This window comes from Spea bombifrons, chromosome 2, assembly GCF_027358695.1.
Source record: "Spea bombifrons isolate aSpeBom1 chromosome 2, aSpeBom1.2.pri, whole genome shotgun sequence".
Taxonomy (NCBI): domain Eukaryota; kingdom Metazoa; phylum Chordata; class Amphibia; order Anura; family Pelobatidae; genus Spea; species Spea bombifrons.
In genome coordinates, this window is record NC_071088.1 from 111,494,134 (window position 1) to 111,513,137 (window position 19,004).

Here is a 19,004-nt window from a genome sequence, read left to right on the forward strand (position 1 = left end):
AAACCTCGGTACTAAAGAGTTAAAAGAAGGCAGTACACAATACATTTCGCTGAGATTTACATTCCCATCATTAAAACGCAGCAGCCACTCACACTAACTGATATAGGTTAGTGGCGCAAGTAACGTGATGTGGTGGAAGGTACCAAAATAAGGATTAGGGTGATATAAAAAATAAATCAGTTTAGGAAAAATCTAAATTCCCCGACACGCTACGAATCGAAAATTCCAATATGGCAGCGCCGCACGTACAGAGATCAGTGACGTATGGAAACAATCGACTAGCAACTACATTCTGATTGGAAATAAAGATCCATTACGTCACACCACAAGAAATGAGTTAAAGGTTCTCCCCAACCCCAGGACACCTCCTCTTTCCTATCATACTCCGCCTTATTTCAGTGTGTTCCTGTTTGTTGTGATTGGTTAAGGGGCGAATGGGCTAAGCCCTCGTCTTTCTCTTGTTTCACGATTGGCTAGTAGGCTTGTCAGTCGTTCGACTTATGGTGGGCGTGCCTTTGAGGCGGGTTGCGTAGCAGCAGGACTGGGAGAGCGGTAGTGGCGTCAGGTTCTGTCAGGGAGGAACGGAGAGACGGAGTGCTCTGTCTTTGGAGTCTCCCTGCCCCAGGGGAGGCGGTGTCCGCTCCGTTGGGGTCGGGACACGTTACGGTGAGTTTTGGGGTGTTCTCTATATTGTGGGTGAGGAGCCGGAGGCCCTTAAGTGCGTTAAGTCAGCGGGTCAGGTGCGGAGAAGTCTGTATTTGTGTGTCGTGAGTGGGCTGGAGGTAGGAAGTGTATAATAGAGCACCGAAGTGACCGTATGCCTGGTGCTTACGTTATTTATGCGCCATGAGCATATGAGTAAGGGGGGGGGTTGTTTGGCATCATTAATTGTGTTTGTGCTGAAGTTACTTTTCAGGCTATTTAAGTGTTTTATCGCAATTAATCAGGCCCAGGACTATAGTAATTAGTGTAAGCAATCAACTTTATTCATACCGCATAACTTAATACTTTTAGTACAAAACACGTTCATGGGTGATTTTAATATTCGCTTCCTTTCCTTTTATTTTCTGTCATTAAGGATTATGCTGTATTGGCATCTAGATCTAAGCTTGTGAGCAGGGCCCGCTCTCCCTAATGTGTCATGTTGTCTTGGTTTTATCATTCCCTTTGTATTTATGTATCGTATGAAGCGCTGCGTAAATTTGCGCTATATAAATAATACGATAATAATCTGATAATAATATGATGAGCTGTATAATTTGATTTACAAAACCTGGAAATTTGGGGTTTTGTATAATTTGCTTTTGTCAGATCCGCTTGTGTAATTGTAATGTGCGATGTACTTTATTATGTAAGAACTTGTCTTCTTCCCGCAGTGAGTTTGTAGATGTTTATAGATTTGTCAGGCCGCATCATGATCCTTCTGAGATACTCGGGGAGTGCGGACCGAGTTCTGTGTGCGTTTTAACGCTGGAACAAGAAAGATGATCCCCATTCTGTTATTTGCTGAGAGATCACGTTCTTTATGAACTATACATTTGATGTATGATTCGCAGGCTCATAGTGCAGCCAAATCATGTAAAGAGGGACTGCCAAAACCTCTCCATTATTTGTAATAAATACTTTAGCTGCAAAACCTATAATTCAATTCTTAGTGTACCCGTGATCCTCGTGTAAACGTGAAGCTTGTCCTAGCGGTCTGGAGATCACTGCAGCGTTTAAATCACGTGTAACGTATTATCGGAAGTACAGTTGCTGCAGATCGAGTGTCTCATATGCATGCAAAATATTGCAAAAAAAAATCCTCGTTATGCTGCTTCACGTATGGGGCGTCTGACACCTCCAGTGAAGACAGGATTTATTACCGGCTTTGCACATGGAGGGGACCGGAAACCACGAAATCCAAAGGAGGACATAGGCAGGTTTTCCAGCTCGCTGCCTCACACCTAGTGCCTGCCTGCTAAGCGCACGTTACTAGATACCCCACTAGTAACACAACAATGCCGCAAGAGGTAGGGTTCCCTTTAAAGTGAGGTATTGAAGCTACCATAGAAATACCGGAAAATAAAATATTGAGGCAACCGATTACTCAGCATACACAATATCCATGGTGCTCATATGGTTAAGTTTGGGAAATTTGCTTGCTTTCTTGAAACTCACTTTTTCAAATGAAACGTGTTTTAAGGAGTTAACTTGTCCCAGACCAACGGAACCTATCACCCAAATAGTTTTTCAGCATTATCGTGAAATGTACGGATCGATCCTTATATTGTTATGTTGTATGATGACCTTTTGTCGTTGGTGGCGCCTCAGCCTGTCTAGCACAACTTGGTTTAGTCCTCATCGTAAAGCGATCCCCACTGTGGTCTTACTGCAGTGAACGAGGAACCTCTATAATAAAAATACTGAGCAGTCGCGTGTTTATGCTACGTAGTTCCTGTATTATAAGATGCAGTGTAACCTCATCTATTTACCAAGCCGTAAACTGTCCTAGGCATTTAAAAGATTTAAATGTCTGGTTATCTTTAATATCCACTTGTAACCCTAGGTATGTAAAAGGTTTGTTAATACGTCTTGGAATGAGGAACTTACAGTGCATTTATTTAAATGAGTTCTTTGCAGTAACTTTGAATTGGCCCCTTGAGTCATTAATTGGTTATTGATGTCTGTGACTGTGTAGTGAGCCACCGGAATAGGATCACTAGTCACAATAGTTCGGTTTTAAGATTGTTTTATTAGTTGAAAGAATAGTGTAATCCTTGAAAGAGATTGTGATGATCTTCGAAGCCCCGATGGTCGCCGTTGGTCTACCATCGTCAACTAAAGACTTAGACTCTGTGATTTCTTGGACCAATATCCATATTCCTTATTGAACTTGTAGCCTGATACACGTAATAGTGTTAGCAGAACTACAGTAGTAGTCTTAAGAGGACATCCGTGGCCAAAAAACATGATACCTGATTCCAGTGTAAATAGTACATACAGGCTTTAATACCCGGTGTTGGGGGGGGGGGATTAATGAAGCATTCACGAGCCGGAAGCTGTGACTGTCTTTCTTCTGGTTTTGCGTTGACCTTTTGACACAATTTACATTTTTTGCTGTGTGGTAAATTTTGCTCCTAAAATGTCACTTTTGTTGACTGCTGTGTCCGACCATCTCTTTTTAATGTCACAGATTCACCTGTTCTTGGTTAATTTATACTGCTCTTAAATTTAGTTTTTTGGGGTTTTTTGGATCCTTAGCTCAATAAAAACATACTTCGTCATTGCTGAATCTGACCTGTGGGTTCCAATAACTGCACCATAAAGTTGTTGTTTGAATGCAAGGCTTGACATTAATTGAGATGGGAGCTTTTCCTATTACAGTACGTTTTAATATCATACTGGGACTACAGATCTTGAGGGCTATGGTTCTGCCTCCGTTCCAAAGAAGATAGCATAGGTAAAAACCATGCCTGAAACTTTTGCATCTGCATTTTGCTCACTTGGCCATGAAATCCACATTAAATGTTTAATTGTAATGCAAAGTCTTACGTATACATCCTGCTTACAGGTGAGCGATCTAGTAACTTTTCCCTAGTTAGTCATCAGTGGTACAAGTGCACTACATATTAAACTGTGACCATGGAATGGATTGTCAAGAGCCAGTATTTGGTTTTTGTTCTCCTTGATAGACACCAAGATGTCTCATGCTTTGGCCTGCCATGGGGGGTTCACTCGGTAGTACCTCCTTCTTCACCTTTCTTCTTCTGTCCTCAGGAGAACTGCTTCTAGTTGGAATGATTTTCTGATGTTTTGGCCATGGCTATTTAAATTCCTGTGCATTTTAGATTCTTGTCCTCTCCACTTGATGGTCTCTTGTGCTGCCGTTTTAAACCTTGCCAAACATGGCAGACCCTAGGCCACTGACACTCCAGCAGCTGATGTAGTCAGGAAGAAGTCTCCAAAACAAAGCACCTTTCTTGTTCTTGGTAACTCTAGCACTGGAACAAGAGGGACACATCTTTTGAGTAAAGACCTGACAAATGAAATGATTGTATTTGTCTAATGATGACAAGAGCTTGTCTACCTTCCTTCAATATTTTCTTTGGTAGAACACCCTAGGTGGCCAGTTTGCTCCTGAAGGACCACCTCTGAGTTGGTAGTTATGTCCCATGGTAACAGTCTTGAGTAGGGGAATGGACTAAAGAATTTTCTTGATAAGCTCACATTTGCTATGAGAGTTTGAGAGTTTTTGAATTTGATAGAACAGAAACCTGAAAAAAGTTTTTCAAAATAGTTGGGATGTTTCTGATCCATGAATCCTTCCCTTCCAAGATTTTTGTGAAGGTTGAGAGAAGACTATTGCTAGGAAAAGAACACTGTCTTGAAGAGTAGTAGATATGTTGCTATACCTTAGGGGAAAAAATGAATTTTCCTACAAGGAGGATTTAAATTGTGGCTCGGGCCAGCTGCTCTGAAAAAACAGATCTCTGTCTTATGCTCATTCCTGGACATTTGTCTGGCAGAACATACTTGAGTGTATTACTTTTTCCAGACTTAAACTGACCTCTAATCTCAGAACCCTGGCCTGGGGTTTGTACATTGTTCCTCATAGTGTCCTTTCTTTTGAGACAGATCGCCTTAGCCAGATAGGTAAGGAAACTTCAGGCTGTGTGTGTAATGCCTCTCCTATGGATACACATGAACAGAGTAGCAAAATAATTTGTGTTGTCTTCAAGGCTCCAAGTCCTGACTCGGACACTGGGCAAATTTCCTGGATGTGATTGGTTTGGTTTGGTACAGGAATGGTAGAAAGCCATGTGACGGCGGAAATGCCTGAGCCGGTGTGGACCAATGTTGGAAACTTCCCAGGCTTTCTCAGTCTTGATAGGAGGCCACTTGCTTCACGTTCCTCTGACGACAGAAGAGGTACATTTGATCCTGGTTTGTCAGCGATGGCACTGCTTTTATTTCTTGCCAGTTTATCTTTTGTAATCGAATTACATGGGGTATTTTGTTATCCGTATAGTACAAAGCGTAATGCTACTGTTTAAAAGCAACAATTTAAATCTGCAAAGGTATATAATTATTGCCATCGCTATTTGGGACACGTAGTGTAACTGTTAACGTCATGTTGGTGCAAGGCGCGATACTCTGAGGACTTACTACTATAGTATAGTGTGTGTGTGTGTGTGTATGTAATATATCTATAATAACAGGATGGTTACTAGTGACTGATAAGACGCTCCTCAAACCATTCATTGTTTAGCAATTTGATACTGGACAGCCTTCTTTCATACAGATATTTTCCTTGGCATGGTCTACACACCACCTATTACAGCAGGGTTCACATTTTTAAAAGCTATTTATGGATCCAGTCCACATTATAAACAAAGCTTCAATTCACATGCTTAAAAAAAATAAGCTGTAAAAAAAAAAAACAAAACCAAGCAGGTCTTTAGAGAGGTGAGTTTGGGTTTGCTTCCAGTTCCAGTGTGCCTACAGGGCAAGCACTCCCATTTATTTCTGTGGGAACCCTTGTGTGCCACTGACAGGAGTAGCCTGTCCACAGAAGATGCATTCTGCTTTAGTAAGGCTGTCCCTTTAAGGATGACAGAATGTGTTGGTGTTCCTAACCCGGCTTCTGTTCTCTATAGACCATTGGTCCATGACCTGTTTGCCGGGAATGTAAATGGGTGCGGTTGGTTCCGAGGGAGCATTGAGTAGACTGCTTTATGTACCTTTTTTATTTCTTTCTACAGACTGTAACTAGGTAGACATTCCTGTTTTTTTTCTTTTTTTGGGTTATAAGATCATTCTCTATGCAAACACAACATGGCCTTAATCTGCACTCTTATGCACTGCTTTCCTAATCGGTGGAAGGTCGGTCTGTGGAATTTACGAGATGGGACTGTAGCAATCTGTATGTGAAAATGGTATAAAATACTCAGCCCTTTCACTTTAAACATTATGCGTGCTTGTTTTCATGTATTTAGCGAACGGTCATACTCTGGAGCATTTAAGTACAGCGATCATACAGATGTTTTGATCGGGATACGGCGAGTATGAATACATTATGAAACTAGGTCCCTGCCCTGTAGAGTTTTCAGCCCTAGAACAAAGAATATTTTTTCTTTAAAATGTAACTGAACCTGTCAATTGCATAACCGCTGAAACGATTCCAGCTTATATTACTGTAAGCAGAAGCCACACAGGCAGGCGGCCAAATAGCAATACTCTAGGGGAAAAAATGCTGGGATGAATTAGGAATGTATCTTACAGAATGCTTTATTTGTACAGAGTATAAACAAAATAACCAGATTCTGTCACAACATAAAGTCCAAAGTATCCAAAATGCGCCTCCATAGCAGCTTCTCCCCCCAGGAGATGGAATTTGACCTTTTCTTTTAAGAGGTGGGTAAGAAGCCGGTCTGGGCGCAGCGTGAGCTGGGGTTCTGCATCGCCGCAGGCTTGGCAAGCTGTGCGCATGTTGAGCTTTAATGAAATGATCTCTTATTGATATTATTTAATGATCTCTCGATAACTGGAGGTATTCAGATCAACTGTTATGGTTTTTCTCCCCTTTACTCTTTGGGGTATTACAGAAACTTACTTTGTGGGTAGGAGCCATTGTGCCAGGTAGCTATTCCCCTTCTTTTGGCACCACTGTTTTTAGACTATAAGAGAAAAAAAAGATATCAAGCCTATAATTAAGTGTTGCATAGCATGTTCGTTGTCTTTCTCTACATAATACTTTAGAAATAAAGCATTGCATTGGCATAATGGGATTTTACTCCGCGTTCCATTGTTGAGTTGATTGAATTGAATCAGATCGCTCAGCGTTTGATGTGAACTTCCCCGCATGGTAATTATTCAATCAACGTGCAAATGGAGTTTCCGTGCCTTTGTAGTCCCGCAAACAATTGCCCAAACAGAAAACTTTATGGATCTTTGCAAAAGCAGCTTCTTCTGGTCTGTTATCTGATGGGGAAAGCTGTTAGTTTCACATGAATCATGCGTGGGTAACTGTTTGTTTTTATTTTTGTTTAATATAAGTATATTTTTGTTTTATATTTAGTGATTTTCCGTTCCATTTATAAGGGCTAGAATCCTGATCTTCAGAATGTAACAAATTGGCAAATTACCATTCCGCGACTTTCTATCGGCATCTCCTTGGAGTCGGTTGGGCATTGCTATGAACGAAGCGTGATTTGGCTCCTCCAGGGGGGTTAAGTGTGTGTGGGGGGGTCCATAGGCTGGGACTGACGGGTATGGGCACAGCTGATGGATCATTGATAGACTGGATGTTTGAATATGCTGGTTCTGTTCAGCAAAGTGTATTTGTAAAAGGCAGATAACGTGCTTTTATATGAGCGAGCCCAACAAGGACCCTGGGGCAAAATATTCAAAGGGCTGCAGGAAAGCTGAGCCAGGCAGCCCGCTCGGGGGTAATGCAGCCGCCATGCAAACCCTGGTGAGTTTGAGATACAGAACAAACGAAGCAGAGCGAAAGCCAAAGACTTATGAAATTCAGGTCTCTGGAAGCTGTTTACGAATGCCTGGCTGAGCCGTATTTTATTAAATATGAAATCACTTGCTGATGACAAGTACTTCTAGTTATGAATGTTCCAAGAAATGAACACTTGTAGGAGTTTATCTCCTAGTATTTCCATTCAAGTGCAGCTTTGATTATCGCATACAAAGAATGCTTATGGATTTTTTTAATCAATGAACAAGAACAGCTTTTTAAAATAAATGTACAGTACACTGCTCTGCCTCAAATTGCGTTTCATTCAATCGATGTAAAGAAGATAAAAAGAAAAGATAAAAATAAAACTGCAAATATTTATTTATTGTTTTATATAGCGCCATCAAATTCCATAGTGCTGTACAATGAGTAGTATATAACATAACAATTTGACTTACAGAGACAACAGGTGAGGAGGGCCCTGCTCAAAGGAGCTTACAATCTATATATATCTCTGAGAAAAAAAATCTTAATCGCTAATCGAAGTCTTGGAAGAAAACATTATAATGACTGTTTTAAGTCCAAAGTCCCTGTAATGTGTAAAAAAATAATATATATAATTACTAGAGTACAGAGAGAACACTGCGTGGTCTTTCTCAGCCATATATTGGTAATTTACACAGTCTGCTCAGTCTTTATCTCAATTACTGAGATGTACCGCTTTTGCGTAATGTGGTCTACTGCCCTGCTTTAAAGCTAAGCTTGGCGAGAGAAGGGTGCACAGGTGAGAGAGATCCACCTCTCTTGTCCTCGGTTTCTTCGCTGATGCATTTTGGTTACATGCTACTGGTCTGTTCGGATTCCAGTAAGAAAAAGGGTAAAAGTCGCATATTACTCCAAGAAACTTGGACTTATTTGCTTGGAATTCAAGAAGCACAGATGTCTGTTTCTGGCAGCCAAAACACAAATGTTTTAAAAGAATAACGCTTCATGACATTTCTAAGTTTATACAAGTGTTATAAATTGTCTAGGCGTTCACAGCTTCTATTTTAAATTGCTAATTCCCGGTAACAAGTTATATGGCACTATTTTATCTCTGTGGCAATAGATGGAAATCTATTGGATATTCAAAGTCTAAATAAAAAATAATTTGTATTATTGGATTACTGCCTGAAAGGCCTTGTACCCCAGCCCTTCAGAATTATCAGAACCTTTTTTCTTTTAATAGTTAAAAATTGCAATCCGCTAGTATACGAGTTGCTAGGATGAAAAATAACTTAACTGCCACTTCCTATAAAAACTGCTCTCAAAATGATTGCCTCACAATCACAGACCCGCAGAGGTCGCCTCTCCAAGCAGGTCTGCTGCTTTTGATCACACTCGTTGGTTACATCAGGACAGCAGCGCTGCACAGACCTGCGCCGTGACCGATGTGTGATCAGACACGGGGAGATCGCTGTCACCGAGCCGGCAGCGGTCATCAGGAGTATGAGAACATGGGGAAACGACTCTAATGATGTCAGATGAAACCCTTGTGATGTCATTATGATTCAAAAGGAGAAGCATGTGGTCATCTCAGATCTCGGCACTAGCTGTGGTGCAGTGCTCTCTTCTAGGTGTCACTCCCTGTATGTGGAGATACCTTGAGCAAGATACGCAAAGCAGCATTACTAAGTGTGTTTCATCAGTAGATTTTTTTTTTTTTGTTACTGCTAATTTGGCATGTGTTTGATGGGAAAATGTACGCACCAAAAAAAGTGCAATATCCCGGGCTGTCTATTAAACATACATATTGTTCTGTATAGCAGTTTTGACTTCTGTGAGCGCTATTGAATCTAGAGCCTTAGAATGCCACATTTGAAAACATTAGTTATTGGCGATTACAGCAGTGCAGGCCAGGCAACCGGCTGCCGACACCTTCTTCTTCTTGTAAGTGGGGATAATGGAATCTTCCTCCAGGTTGTTGTATTGGTGCTTGCTCGTCTTTATGAAGCTACATCCCCCGACCATGTTGGTAATCCTGTTGTTGGCAGAGCACCTGGCACATGCTACAGAGCGCTGGTCGCTGCGGTAGGAAGTCATTCTGGATGGATCTCTGCTGTGCTCTACGTGATTGGGGGTCACTGAATCAGCAAATACTGACAAAGGGCTTTAGGTAGCTGTTTGGGACCGTATTTTTCAAACAAGTATTGGAATTTTAAAACGCGTCACAAAATTGTAAGCTCACAGGCAAGGCCCTCTTTACCCAATGTATCTGTCCGTCAGTTCTAGCTTTGCCGTACCATTGGAATGCGTGTAATGTAAGAAGTACTGGAATTGTTGGCGCAGTACAAATAGACACAAAGATTGTAATAAGATAACTGCTCAATATAGCATGTTAATTTGTCAACTTACACCTTAAGGCTAAGTGTGCTTATAGAAAAGTATACCTGCCCTTTTGTTAGCACATAGAGTGAAAGCTGTACTTGCCCTGTAGTCGATGCACATCAGGCGTTCTGATGGAGAATTTCACCAACAAGTTATATTTGTAGTTTGGTTGAGTTTGTATTTGTGGTGCCACGAATCATGACTTACACTTCTTTTTTTTTACTCGCAGTGCGTGGTGTCGGTGATGAGCGATGGGGTATGATGTAACACGCTTCCAGGGTGATGTGGACGAGGATCTTATATGCCCCATCTGCAGTGGGGTCCTGGAGGAGCCAGTCCAAGTAAGCGTTAACCATCCTGATCCGCCGATACATTGATAATCGCATCTGATATTTACCTGTGATTTTTGTGGCCTGGTACTAGAAGACTTGTCTCCTGAAAGCTTTGCATGAATAAAAGTTCCTTTGGTGATACTCTAGCTTTGCATCATGTTTTCTATACGTCTGCCTGTTATCTGTAGTATTTCTGTCCTGTGTTCCTTCCTGGATATCTTCCTGGAGCTTATTACATTGTTGCTCTACCAAAGGCCCCTCATATCACCTCTTCCTTCCTTTTACAGTCTACATTCCTGGCATCATTAACACATGAAATGCTCTGCTAGAGCCAGTACAGTCTCTCATTTTGAATAGTCATTCGGTGTTCTATGAGACAATCTCTGTTCAGAAATAAGGTTGAAAATAGGCTTAAAAGGATGGTTTAATGTTCCAGACAACCTTGCCTCAACCCCCCCCAAAAAAAAAAACTAAAATATATTATAAATGCTGAGGGGGAACAAAAAAAGATTGGTTTTGTAAAGCTCTAAACATACCAACCAGGCAGAGATGAGCCATCTGTAGAATCTGGAGAATTGCCATTCTGCCCCAGAAAAGCCATTTATATACATGCTATTGCTCTGCATTGATGTGAAAAATACTTTTGCAACTAAAATAACAGCCGGCCGCACGAAAAGGTGCAGTCTTTATGAATACTTATTACTATATATAACAGACACACAGACAACTCTGATAGAAAATGTGAAGGGACAGGTATAATACTAAAACTTGGTAAAAAGAAGAAATGTGACAGTCAGTGGGTCTCAAGATCAAGATAGTTAAATCATGTGCTGCAGTAACACTGTGCCATTCAGAGGAGCTCTGGTACCTTCTGGCCTGGGCGGCAGGTACAGCGTAGGGCCCTCTATAACATACACATCACCACCTTACACATATTCACTATAACACATTCACTCTCACTAACATACACACTCACTCTGATACACAGGCAATAAACAGTCACTCCTCTATCACGCCTCTCCTGGAGCTCTTCCATGTTGCGGGATCCCCCTCCTCTCCTACCTCTGAGGGTGGGCTGACGAGCACTCTTGTACGTAGTAAACCTTTTTGTGTGCATTGGAAAGAAAACACAAAACACCAAGGTAGGGAATTCCACAAGTCTTCAATACAAAGCTACCTCTGTTCATTGAGTGCGTGTCCCTGCCGCGAAACATACGCACTTAATTGAGTGATTGAGCCACCCCATTGTTTCTCTTGGTTTTTTTTATATTTAGCAACTGTTTCATATAAAAGCAGACTTAAAGGCGTTCCATTCTTCCAAGTGTCCTTTCTGGAGGGACAGTCCCTCTGAGACCTAAATCCCACGGCCCTTCTTTCTTGCTCTTTTTGGAGCTGAGGGTATATAGCGATTTACATTCTGATGCTGTTCCTATAAAACAGACTTTAATTCATAAACACTTAACAGTGAACATAAAATGCTTTCTAAAAATAACATAAATAAGTCGCAAACAAATGCATGTCCCCTGCCCAAGCTCTAACCGTGGCGCTTTAAACAAATGTGTCCCTCTGGCCATCTGAAGTATTGGGAGTTATGCGTCGTGAACATATGGAGCGGTAGAATCTTCTACTCTATTGCGTTTGCTTTCAGCTTTTACTTTGAAGTTGACTGCCAAGTATTTCACTTTATATACAAAGTCTTCACAGTGGAGCAATCAGAGCACCACATATTCTGTGACTGAAGGAGTAGATGTGGTATCGTGACAATCAATGACCACAGAATAGTTTATTCCCTTTAGAGGGAGCGAGCAGAAGAGTTGGAGCTTTAACCCAGTGACGTCACTTTAGATTACAAAGGACCAACCCTAGTAGCCTTCAGATGCACAAATAGCTTGGATGGCTCTATATAAAGCTTACACTCGTGATCGAACTATGCATTATGAACGGCTATCTCAGACATTCTCAGAGAGTTTGACCTTGCCCTGTATAATGCATAGTGAATTCATGGAGCTGAAACCACAGCTCCTCCTGCTTTACTAAATAAACTGGTTTGCAGCTATGACGGTGAAGCGCTGATTAAAGTGTTCACCTCTGCCAGAGGACGGTGAACTGTGAGCTCGCTATCAGTATTGGTATCTGCAAGAATGCCTGCAGTGCTGCCAAGCGGGCACTTTAATGTTCCTTTGGGGATAAGCAGATGTGGGTCACATGACCCTGCCAATCATCTTGCTGCTTCCGCCCTACCTGTCCCGTTCTGTCCTGGGGCAGCACGATGCTGCTTCACTTATTCCAGAGTCAGGAAGATTTTCCTTCGTGGCAGCAGATCTCCGAGGTAATACGACAGCATTGTGAATCGCACAATATTAAATCTCTGACGATGTCGGTTAACCTGAAACATGTTTGTAGGCGTTGGATGTTTCCTTGACATTGTGTTATTAGAGGCTATTAGCATTATTTGTTGCAGAGGATGTTTAAATCATTTGCTGTGGCTGCTTACATTTTATGTATCTTATTAACTGTAAAATGTGAGGCAGTGGAAACCCCGGAGGGCAGCACCTTCTGGGCCACTCATGTCCAGATTTCAGGCTACGGCTACAAAGTTTATTTTATTTTTTCTTTTGTACTTGTTTCTCGTGTAGTTCTGAATATAGATGGGAATGTGGAATAAAATGTAGGCAGCACCCTTACTGTAATGTGCATTGAGTTTTTTACTGCCAGATTGTGTAGCTATTACTTCGTATGGCTTAACTTGCCCCAAGGCAGAAAGTTGGTAGCCCTCCTCTGCCTCTGATCTCTCCATTCCCTTTATAATCCCATTCTCTACTTCAGTTTTTTTTTTCTTGGAAGGCAAGTCTATAGTTTTTTTCACTACTTCTTGAAAGTTTAAAAGAAAGGGGAACAGATAGCATAACGTATAAGGATAGCTTTCAGATACATTTATTTAATGTAAAACATGAGATGCACCGGGGCATGCCTGACAATTAATATGGGTATGCGGCAAATGCACAATGCTGAGACGTGTTTAGTAGGGAAACTTAGACGGTCAAGAATTGTGCGTTTAGCTTGTGGTTTAACTCTGTGATGCAGCATACGATTCTGTTCTAATGTGCGTTCTCTGTGTGCAATGTCTGCCATTGAGTTTTATGGCAGATAAGAAATTATATTTCTATATATATATATATATTAATTATAGCTTGTGCAGCAAATCCATCTGTCCCCATGTCATGCTGATATGCAAAACCCTGTTACTACGTGAAATGGGTCAATACATCTCCAGACATACTTTTTCTTACGATGATCTCTGCAGTAGGGTTGCTAAATTTAGCTTTCCTTGACGAGAAAGTGATGCATCGTTCTATTATTTCTTCTGGCATTGGAAGGGTTTGGAGTCCGCAGCATTTGTTGTGCAGGGAAGGCTGTTAGTGGGGTATGGCAAGCTATAGAGCCGCGTTCCTCTGTACTCCACAATGTTTCAACTTTTTTCGCAGGCATAAAGGATTTAATGTGGTGGCATTTTTTATGTTTCAGTCTATAAATCTAAGTTATATGACGTTGACGTCGCCCTCTTTAGTTGTGGTAGACCTAGGTGACGAGTGACGCGTTACTACGTTGCCTGCAGCTCCTGTGACTCTTTACCAGCTGCTGCCAACTTTAGAAATGTACTTTAAACTAATCAAGATATTCATAAATATTTAATGTATATTTCACTGAATAGTTTTTATTTCTTTGTATAGAAGCAATAGAACTTGCAAATTAGACGCGTTACATTTCTTCTTTAAAAGCCAAGCCACTTCACTTTTCCATATTTGAAGGTTTATGGGCAGAGTTCTTATTCTACGGGCTTTGTCTCCAGAGGCTTAAGCAATGCGGTATGTTTTAGTCACTGTATATAGTTCTGCAGAATCTATATAATTAATACTGTTGTTTTTTTTTATTCACAGGCTCCTCACTGTGAGCACGCCTTCTGCAATGCCTGCATCACCCAGTGGTTCTCACAGCAGCAGACCTGTCCGGTGGACCGCAGTGTTGTGACAGTCGCCCACCTGCGCCCAGTTCCCCGCATCATGCGGAATATGCTCTCCAAGCTGCAGATTACATGCGACAACGCAATTTTCGGCTGTACAACCATTGTGCGACTTGACAACCTCATGTCTCACCTTAACGACTGTGAACATAACCCAAAGCGACCGGTGACATGCGAGCAGGGATGCGGGTACGCACATCTGGGCTTGTTTATTCAACTGATTTTAAAGACCTGTATGAATATTACATTGTGCCGGCACAGAATCTTAATGTGCAATGGCTTGCAATGTAATTGTGCAGCTTTCTTTACGTGATTGTATTTCTGCTTTTGTAAACTTTTCTATTTCTCATAAGTGTCATCTAAAATGTATGTAACTATTTGGATTTGGTCGATACTTGGATACAAATATGACTACCAAATGGGCCATAGCAGGGGTAGAATAGTTGATCACACAAATAGGTAGCAGAATTCCATTGACTTCCCTGTTTTATGGTTTAGCTGAATGAGCTTGATGTTATACATCTGTGGCAATGGATCTGATTGAAACACCCAAATTCAATAATTAAGAGGTATGTCTCAATACTTTTGTCTGCATCATGTATATATAAATAGGTAACTAATTAGGTCAAGCACCCTTCCAGAGGTTATTACTGCATGATGTAGCTGCAAAAAAGTCTTTATAGACCTTTAAACCACATTTATCGTGGCTTAGAATACAAAACAATATATTTTTTATTAGCGCTGTCCATTTTTAATAATAATTTTCTGTTATTTGGATTTACTGTCCCTGACAACCCCAATAGAGCAATGGATATTAAAGTACTCTGTACTTTATATATACTTTTTCTGCCAAAATGGAAATAAACACTTACCTGACAGAGGCGGCTGCCCTGCTGCACTTGCCCTTTGGCTGATGCACTTGCCTTTTATTTATTTAGCACTAACAAATTACACAGTGCTGTACAATTTACATGCGGCAGGTAACACACATAACCAACATACATTAATACATACAGACACATCCAGAGATGAGAATATGCCCGTGAGCTTGCTTTCTAGCCTTATGGTACTTTATACAAAGTCGCTGGAAGGAATTGTGAGTACATGAGAAACATGTATAAAAACTAATGGAGTTTAGTTCATGTTCAGGTTGTTGAGGAAACCATTTTTGTTTTAATAATGTGTGTTTTTTTTTTTTTTTCCCCCTTTCTCACCAGTCTGGAAATGCCCAAAGATGAACTACCAAACCACAACTGCATAAAGCACCTCCGCTCTGTAGTGCAGCAGCAGCAGACCAGGATAGGGGAGCTGGAGAAAGCGGCTGCTGAGAGCAAGCATCAGCTGGCAGAGCAGGTAACGCACCTGGACCCAATTCTCTTATCACTTTATTCTACACTGGTCAGCAAAATATATATCCTGTGTGTGTGTATAATATATATATGTATATATGTGTGTGTATGTGTGTGAAACTACCACTGTCTGGTTGTCTCAGTGACCACCGGAACTCATACATTCCATTCTTCATTTGGAAATGCGCTTAAATTTTAGAAACCCCTGTACTGTTAAATGGAGAACTCCCGCCAAAATCTTTAGTTTCAAGTATTGCACACAAAATGAGCTTTCAGTATTGTATTGGCTTCCGTTTTAAAACCGTACTAGTTTTTCTGATAAAATACTTTTTAGACAGCTGTATATTAGCAATTTCTGTCTGTTCTAGCGTCACATACTAGACAAACACCCTGACTCCTTATCGTAAGTCCTTGTAGTAAACAATAGATTGGCTCAGTGTTAATCACCCACGGAACATTCTGGTTATTGAAAGTATGTGGAGGAAAGAGTTAACAGGTTATTGTTAAATTGTTAAAACTAATCGGTTCCGTTTGGGCAGGTAAAGTCATCTAAAGTTACTTGACTGACAATGCTGGCATCCTCCAGGTCTGCAGATACATGAAATGTATTGAAACAATTAAATAAGTGACTTTTTATTTTTGTTTGATGCAACAGAAACGTGACATCCAGCTGCTGAAGGCCTATATGCGAGCGATTCGTAGTGCCAATCCAAATCTTCAAAATTTAGAGGAGACAATAGAATACAATGAAATACTTGAGTAAGTAATGCAATAGAAAGACTCAGTTGATAAGCTTAAAAAAGAGTCAATCTCCTGTTTTTTAAACGTGTGGTAATAGGCTTCCCTATCTCATCATGTTAAACTCTTTACACAGGTATACAATTAATTTTAATCAGTACAGAATGTTAGGATGACCAGTTGGATTTTGCATATAGTAGTTTGAAAAAACTATAGTAGAATTAACGGCCTAAAACATAGAATAGTGAAGCGGGTCAGCAGTCATTGTTGTGTTTGGGAAGGACTTCATTTGCTGTATGGGAATATGTGAAATGTCTTCAATGCCTATCTCTTGTGTAGGTGGGTGAACTCCTTACAACCAGCACGAGTGACCAGATGGGGTGGCATGATCTCCACGCCAGATGCAGTGCTACAGGCGGTTATTAAGCGATCACTTGTGGAAAGCGGCTGCCCAGCTTCTATTGTTAATGAGTTAATCGAGAATGCCCATGAGCGCAATTGGCCACAAGGCCTGGCAACTCTTGAGACACGGCAGATGAACAGACGGTATTACGAGAACTATGTTGCAAAAAGGATTCCTGGAAAGCAGGCTGTAGTGGTGATGGCCTGCGAAAATCGGCATATGGGGGACGACATGGTTCTGGAACCCGGTCTTGTGATGATCTTTGCTCACGGTGTTGAAGAAATTTAGGTGCATATCCTCCGAATATACACTCCCTTTGGCTCCTCCATTTGCTTCATCCTCCCTTGGAAGCAGGGTGTTTCATTGCAAGAAAACAATTCCCATATACAAGTTTCCAAACCCCACTCACGCCACTGGTGCCTACTGGTAAAGTGCTGGGTGATACCTTGCCTTTGTTGGCTGTATGTAAGAAACTTCCAAGCAGATTAATTTGGGGTGGTGTTATGCAGTACACTCTTTCCCCTAGATGCTGGGTTTGCTGGTAGGCTTTATTCATGAATATAGGGCAGCAGACATTGACTTTGCAAAGACTTAATGCATAAAGCTATTAATGGGTCGTATACACCAGGAGCATTCGGTATTGTGAAAGAATTAAGGGCATTTCAAGGAGACGGTGCAGAGGCACAGGCTCTATAATCACTGGTGTATGCGCAAGCAAAACAATCCTACGACTTGAACTTGGACTCATGCAGGCCTGTTTGGATTTGGGCCTTGTGGGAAGAGTTTGGGGATGGGGCTAGAAGAAAGTAGATATTTTTTTAATCCCTATGTCACTTAGTCTATTTGGCGGTAGAATAATGCACTCATTATACTGATGCCTGCATTTCACCCGAGGTCATAAATTGCCATGGTTAGAGACGTTGCGAGTGCCACACTGAAGCTACATACAAGTGTCCAGTCGGTCACACGACTCCATATTGCCTCCCGCACAATTAGAAGCTCTGTGGTTCTGGTTGGAGGCATGTAAATCCCAGCACTCATAACCTTAACGTTTTGTTTCTTTTCTGGAGACCATGAAAAACACTAACATTGCAGCACACATTTAAAAAAATGGAAGTGGAATAAATGCAGGCAACTTGAAGTTGTGTTTTGTATTGTGAACGTGTATGGTAGATATTGTTGTGTTTATATTCATTACGTTGTTTGTTTCGCATGTTTACCCCTATCTTTAAAGTGCCCGGGACCTAGACAACGGTTTAGATATTGACACTAGTGATCTTTCATTAATTTGCCATGTTTGTTCCTTGAGTGTGGCGAGTATGCTGCGGACTACGTGCAGGAGCCCTGGAATTCTGCTAATTCCTTCCTGAAAAAAATATAATGGTGAAGAGGCAAAAACTGCCCGTTCTCCCAAACCTGCAGGTTATTCTTGGCAACACTCCCGCTCCTGTGTGAACCAGAACTGTCTCTGTGACTATTTGTTCATTCACATTTGAAAGCTTTATGCATTTTTTTATTTTTGATGTCCATGATTGATAGTTGTGCTTCAGTATGTTTTGTATTTTGTTTGTGTTCTATTTGTCTGTTTTATTTCCTGTCTCTTTTTTAAAAAAACTAAAATATACATAAAATATATGTTGGCATTTTCTGTGTTTGTGTATCTGTTACTCATTGTTATACTTGACAAGCAAATCATTGCAAAGGTTCGATTTTAATGAGCACAATAAATATCGGGATTATCTGTTTTATTTATTTTTTTCTGTCCCCCTCCATTAATGTAGTTTTTTGATGTCTGTGGAGTGCTGGGACCCAATGAGGACACCTGGAGTTATTTGATTGTTTCCAGTAGACATCAAAGGCCTTGAAATGTGCTACTTTAATTCAATTTGATAAGGTTTCATTTTGCCTGTTTAAAGATGGGCAATTTAGGGACTAAAATTACAATTTTTGTTGGAACTTTTATAGTGTAATATAGCACTGTAGAAAAAAGGCCATCGTGTATGTTTCTATGTAAAATACACTATAAAATTGTGTTTTGTATCATTCATAAATACCTGCATGTCTATTTCAATGCATTGAATGAATGAAACATGTTGTGCATACATGGAAATGATTTGGCCTGCTAGGGAGAGCTGACTCTCCCAGTGAGAATTATTTTATGTAATTAATGAATATTTTTGTTCTTTACATTTTTTTATCCGCTTACATTTTTAGGTTTGCATTTTATGAGGTGGTATTTGTGACCGGGAGCCTCCTGTAATTGTGTAAATATCTGACGGCAAGTTACTTTTTCAGGGGCCGCACTCCCTGAAAGGATATGTGGCTCCTTCCCTCCCCGGCCACA

At 40.9% G+C, this 19,004-nt stretch overlaps 1 protein-coding gene across 1 annotated transcript; it reads left to right on the plus strand.

The window, feature by feature from the left end:
* Positions 1–521: 521 nt before the first annotated feature.
* Positions 522–18,303, plus strand: RNF41 (ring finger protein 41). Its single transcript, XM_053455618.1, has 6 exons — positions 522–666; positions 10,047–10,158; positions 14,088–14,359; positions 15,388–15,523; positions 16,175–16,278; positions 16,597–18,303. Exons 2-6 carry the CDS (start codon positions 10,069–10,071, stop codon positions 16,946–16,948), a joined length of 954 nt encoding a protein of 317 aa, XP_053311593.1. The 5' UTR covers positions 522–666; positions 10,047–10,068; the 3' UTR covers positions 16,949–18,303.
* Positions 18,304–19,004: the final 701 nt, after the last annotated feature.